Source organism: Parus major, chromosome 26 (genome assembly GCF_001522545.3).
Source record: "Parus major isolate Abel chromosome 26, Parus_major1.1, whole genome shotgun sequence".
Classification (NCBI taxonomy): domain Eukaryota; kingdom Metazoa; phylum Chordata; class Aves; order Passeriformes; family Paridae; genus Parus; species Parus major.
In genome coordinates, this window is record NC_031795.1 from 1,709,015 (window position 1) to 1,714,386 (window position 5,372).

General features: G+C 60.1%; 1 protein-coding gene across 2 annotated transcripts in view; it reads left to right on the plus strand.

Annotated features, from left to right (window-relative positions):
* The window catches only part of CSF1 (colony stimulating factor 1), an 8,186-nt gene extending 3,935 nt beyond the window's left edge, over positions 1–4,251 (plus strand). Inside the window, exons 5-9 of one of the 2 annotated variants that reach the window (XM_015650356.1) lie at positions 222–399; positions 1,228–2,039; positions 2,277–2,332; positions 2,421–2,473; positions 2,775–4,251. In XM_015650356.1, coding sequence (XP_015505842.1) covers positions 222–399; positions 1,228–2,039; positions 2,277–2,332; positions 2,421–2,472 — 1,098 coding nt within the window. In that variant the 3' untranslated portion in view covers position 2,473; positions 2,775–4,251. The remainder of the gene's footprint in view (positions 1–221; positions 400–1,227; positions 2,040–2,276; positions 2,333–2,420; positions 2,474–2,774) is intronic. The other variant, XM_015650357.1, reaches the window with a different exon arrangement.
* The last annotated feature ends 1,121 nt before the right edge of the window (positions 4,252–5,372 follow it).

Here is a 5,372-nt window from a genome sequence, read left to right on the forward strand (position 1 = left end):
CCTGGGGTGAAATGGGATGTCCAGAGCACCCTGGGGTGAAATGGGATGTCCAGAGTACCCTGGGCTGGGTGTGTGGGCAGGGCTGTGGAGCAGAGCAGAGCTGGGGTGTGCATGGACACAGGGCCACAAGGAGAGCAAATCCTGCCTTGGGAGCACTGTGGGATCTGTGGGGTGACACCGGGCAGTCACGGAGCTGATGCTGAGCCTGGCACTTTCTCCAGCTCTCACAGATGTGCTTCAAGGAGTTCACCACCTCCCCCTACGAGATGCTGGTGCTGGTGAAGGATTTCTTCCAGGACATCAAGCGTCTGCTGCAGAACCAGGAGACCTTTGAGAAGGATTGCAGCCGAGTCTACCGCAGGGTCTGCCCAGGACCCAGGAAGGCTGGATCCTCCCCAGGTGAGATGCCAAGGCTTGGCCTCTGCCCAGGAAACTTGTGCCAGTCTGGGGGGGCTTGTGCTCACCTGCATGGAGCACCTTAAGAGCCGTGTGTCTGTGGGTGTGTCCCTTTTCCGTGTCTGCGAGCTCTGCAGCAGTGCCAGGGGAGAAGGGGCTGGCTGCCATTTGAAGGTGGGATTTGGGCTAAGTCCTGCTGGAAGCAAGGCAAGGGAGAGATTCTCAGGGGGGCCAAGGAGGCATCAGGCTCGGCTCTGTCTCAAAGCCCCGGTGCCGGGTGGAGCATAACACCGAGAAATGGAGGGACTGCTGTGCCACCAACACGCTGCATGACCTTGGCTGTGTCACTTCAGCTGCCTTGTGCCTCAGTTTCCCCTGGCCAAGCCTTCAGGGAGAGTGTTGCTGCCAGGGTGGAAGAGCCCTGTGTTGCCGTCTGCGCGTCCGCGAGCGCCCGTGCTGTGTTTGCATGGAGGAGATGTCTCGCTGTCACCTCGTGTCCGAGCTGTGCCATGCCCTTGTGACGTGGGGGACGTTAAACGTGGCTGTCTGGCTCCTGCAAGCTGTGAATAACCCACTGCCATCAGCTCAGGGGACCCGGTGACTCGGGTTTGCTTCAACCCACCTGCTGCTTGTCAGCCTCGTGCTGCCCTGCCTGCCCCTGCCTGTTCCCTGCCTCTCCCTTGCTCTCCCAGTTCCTGAGGGGCTGTTTGACCCCCTCCCCCGGGGCTGTGGGGAGGGACGGGGACAGTGCCCCCGACCTCAGATCTGCTGGCTGTGCCCCTCTTGGAGGCTGGTGACCCCACGGCTGTCTCTTCTCTCTCCTTCTTTCAGGTGTGGGGACAGATCCTGACTGCAATTGCCTGTCCCCTGCCCTCCCTTCTGCCACCCAGCCCTCCCTCTCTGCTGCCACTGGCAGGGACATGGCACCTGCTAGCAGCCGGGTCCCCTCCAGCCTCCTCCATACCACCCTCGCTGACTTAGAGGCCCCATCTCAGCCCCCCAGTAGCACGGACGGGGGCTCAGGGACCGAGGAGGTCCTGGGTGCCGGGGTAGGTGACACAGCGCTGGCGTTGGCCCCCGGGAAGAAGCAGACAGCTCCAGCCAGCAGTGCCGAAGCCCTCCAGGATCCGGCCGGGACGCTGAGCCTGGCACTGGGTGACATCCCCGTCCTCCGTGGGGATGGAGAGCTGGTGGAGTGGGGCACCGGGCACCTGCCGCAGGATCCAGGCCAGCAGTGGGGAGGCTCCATCCTCCCGCATCAGCCCGGCGGGCTCAGGACCACCCCTCGGACAGCATCGCCCAGCGCTGGCTCGACGGGCGGCAGAGCCAGGATCCGTCCCGAGGCAGCGTCCGAGCCCGTCACACAGCTCCGCTTCTCCAGGATGGCCCCAGAGCTGCGAGCCCCGGGCCACCCCAGGGACAGGGCGTGGGGCTGGGGGCTGAGCCGGCTGCGGGGCCCCGAGGATGGCGGCGGGCCCGGGCCCAGCTTTGACTCTGGCTTTGTTCTGGGCGCAGAGCAGCGCAGGAAGGAGCCGCCCGCCAGGGAGGGCCGCCAGGAGCCTCTCATCTACATTACAGTGGCCAGTGTGGTGGCCGTCCTGCTGGCCACGGGAGGGCTGCTCTTCTACAAGTATAAATCCAGGGTAAGACCCCTGCCTCGCCTCCTCCCCGGGCACCACGAGTCTCTCCTGCCTCAGTTTCCCCTCTTGTCTCTTGGCCAGTGTGGGTTGAGCCCCATTTCCCCCATAATTTTCAGACTGGGGGACAATTGGTGTTGCTGAGTGTGGTGGGAGGATGTTATTTGGGAGTTTGCCGCCCTGCTGCTGCAGCCTCCTCCCCTTCCCCAGGACTCATCTCCCCGTTTCCCTCCCTCCACACAGGTCCTGGGGCGGCCGCTGGAAGATGGGGGCTGCGACCCCGAGGAGCCAGAGAGGAGGTCGGTGTGACAGCATCCTGCGTGAGGGGGCTTTGGGGACTCCAACCCTGGCCGACCCTGCTCTAAACCCCTCATCTTTCTGTCACAGGGCGCTGCAGGGAGCAAGGGAATGTTCAGAGCTGGAGACTCAGGATCTCTGAGGTGATCAGGGGCTGGGTGGGACCTTGAAGGGCTCCGGTGCAAGCTGTGAGGACAGCATCGTGTCCCTGGACTGTCCCCATTATTGCTGACCTTGGGCAGGAAATTCTGGGTGGGAAGACATGGACAGGAGCAGGTCTGCGCCCCAGCGCTGCCAGCATGTGGTTTCGCAGCTCGTTAATCCATTACTGGCACTTGCTTAATATACATAGTATTTTTTCCTGTGGTTTTCGTGTGTTTCTCCCCACGCTGCCCTCCCTGGCAGAGCCCCAGCTCCTGCTCATCTCTCTGCTCCTTTTCCCAGGGCCCCAGGCAGGATGTGAAGCTGCTCGGGGGATGGATCCGGATGGAAGGAGGGCTGGCACGCGCCAGCCTTGCCGCGATCCCACCGTGATGCTGACGCTCCCTCTTCCCTTGCCCCGTGCCGGTGGCCAGAGACGGCAAAAAACTCCCTGGCAGGGACAAAAGGATGGGGGGATGTGCCCTGAGTGGGACCCCCGGGCACCGGGAAGTGAAGGGCTGGAAGGGACCGTGACCGCAGGCTTTGCCGGGACGGCAGCGGCGGCTGTGACGCTGCGGTGCCCAGCAGGACCATGGAGACGCTGGATGTGGAGATGCTGGATGTGGAGATGCTGGATGTGGGATGACAGATCCCACTTGGACACGGCCGGCGCTGGATGAAGATGGAGGGGATCGGCTCCCCAGATCCTCTGGCTCTTCTCCCATCCCAGCAGCCTGGGTTTGGAGCAGCTCCCATCGCCCCCTTCACCCTGCCTTTCCTGAGGCTTCAACTGGAGCATCCTGAATTCCTTGGGGGCCAGTCCTGAGACACCCAGCCCTGACTTGCAACTCAAACCCTCACACTGTGAATATTTAAACACCTGTGCCCGTGTCCCTGCATGGGGCTGGGTTTGGGGTGACCCTTGGCACCGTCCCAGTCCCTCCCCATCCTCCTGTTGTTAGGGCTTATTTTTTTTTTTTTTGAATGGATGAAAGTCTTTATCCTGCACAAGTGTTCTGGGGGGGCCGTGTGCCCCTCGCAGGGTCCTCACCGCGAGCTGGCCTCGCTGGGATTCCGTTTCTTTGGTGACTGTGCTTTGGAGAAGGGAATGGGGATGGGAAAGACGGGATCCACGTGGGTGTAAGAGCTGGAACTGCCCCAGCTGGGCACCCCGGGGCTTCTTGGCACAGCCCCACTCCCGGGCTTTGGGAAGAGCCTGGTTTGGGACACACCAGCCCTGGAGATGCTCCAAAATCCAACGGCTCCCTCCAGCCCCGGATGAAGCATGGCCTGCGCTGCTCTGGGAGTTTCAAGTATTATTTTTATATGAAGGATGAAAATATGGACAAACCCAACTGTTTTTAAAGAAAGCATCACTATTAATTTGGGGTTTATATATATAAATATATATATGTGTGTGTATTTATGAGTGGCAGGAGGAGGGGGTTCCCAGGCGAGGGACTGGTGTAAATCAGGATAAAAGCCCTGATGCAGCAGGAAGTCTGGGGCCGAACTCCTGGTGGTGTAAGTCACCAGTTTACACTGTGGAGGAGCTGCTCCTGGGGGAGAAAACTTGCCTTTACCCATGTCAGATTTATTTTGCCTTTTTATTTGTTGTTGTTTGGTTAGGGGTTTTTGTTGGTTTTGGGGTGGGTTTGTTGTGTTTTTTTATACAATGAAATCCTGAAATATTTTATACAAAGGCATTTAAAAGTCTATTTAAAGAAAATAATGGAAAACAACTTGTATATTTAATATTATTAATAAACAGAGAGGTGTAGCTTGGTTTAAGTCTGGGATGCAAGGGGGGCCTGGAGCTTGTGACTTCCCTGTCCCAGCCCTGGGGTCCCTGAGGGGGGTGACGGGGGGCTGGCTCTGGTGGTGTTGTCCTGACCTGTGTCCCTGCGGGTGCATGTGGGAGTTCATGGCCACTGGAATGAGGGCAGAGGCACGCATCCATCCTTCCTGCCCCAGCTCTGCCGGCGCCGCTGCCAGCTCCAGGCACCCCCAAAATCTCTGTGAATGGTTGGGAAGCAGCTGTTTAAAGCAAACACACTTGAGGCAAAGTTTCCTGGAGTACTTTTCTTGGAGTGACAGCACTGGAAGAGGAATTTCCTTCCCCCCCGCCGCTCCCCCGGCTCCCCTTCCCTCTTTCCAGGAGCAGGGGACCCTCACGTCCCGCTCCCCTGCACAGATCCAGCATCTCCTGGGGGATGCCAGGAGGCTCCCACCCCGTCCTGAGTCTCCACCAGCCGATGGGGTGTGCAGGGTGAACACCCCCATCCCTCATCCGCGGGGGTGGCAAGGGCAGGAGGGGATCCGGGAGCGTTTTGTGAGTGCCGGGGCTGAGCTGCTGCCTTGTTTGCTGACAAACAGGATTCCTCGAGGGGAGCTGACTCAGCCCAGCCCTTCCTCTCCCCAGCAGCAGCCGGGGGTTTCCCAGCTCCACATCCCCTTCCCAGGGAAGTGGGACCTATATATATCCTGCTGGATCGGTGCCACCATCATTATGGTCAGATTTGGGGGGGTATTTGAGGCCGGAGGCTGCTCTCAGGGGTGGGCACCATGCCCGGGTTTGAGGGTGCTGAGGGCAGCGAGTCCCTGCCCTGCTCCAGGAAGATCCAGCATGCTCCAGCATGCTCCAGGATGCTCCAACATGCTCCAGGATGCTCCAGGCAGCTCCACAGCTGCACAGGAGAGGGTGCCTGGAGCCGAATGATGGCAGCTCGAAGCTATGGCAGAGCTGGGGGCAGAGGTAGGAGCATCCCGGGCTGCTGCGGGGTGTGAGGAGCACCAGTACCCACCCCCTCTGTACTCACACCCCACATCCTGACTTGGCACCTCACCCCTGACTTTTTCTGGCTACTCTGTGTGCTGAAAAAGCACCTGGAAAATGCAGGA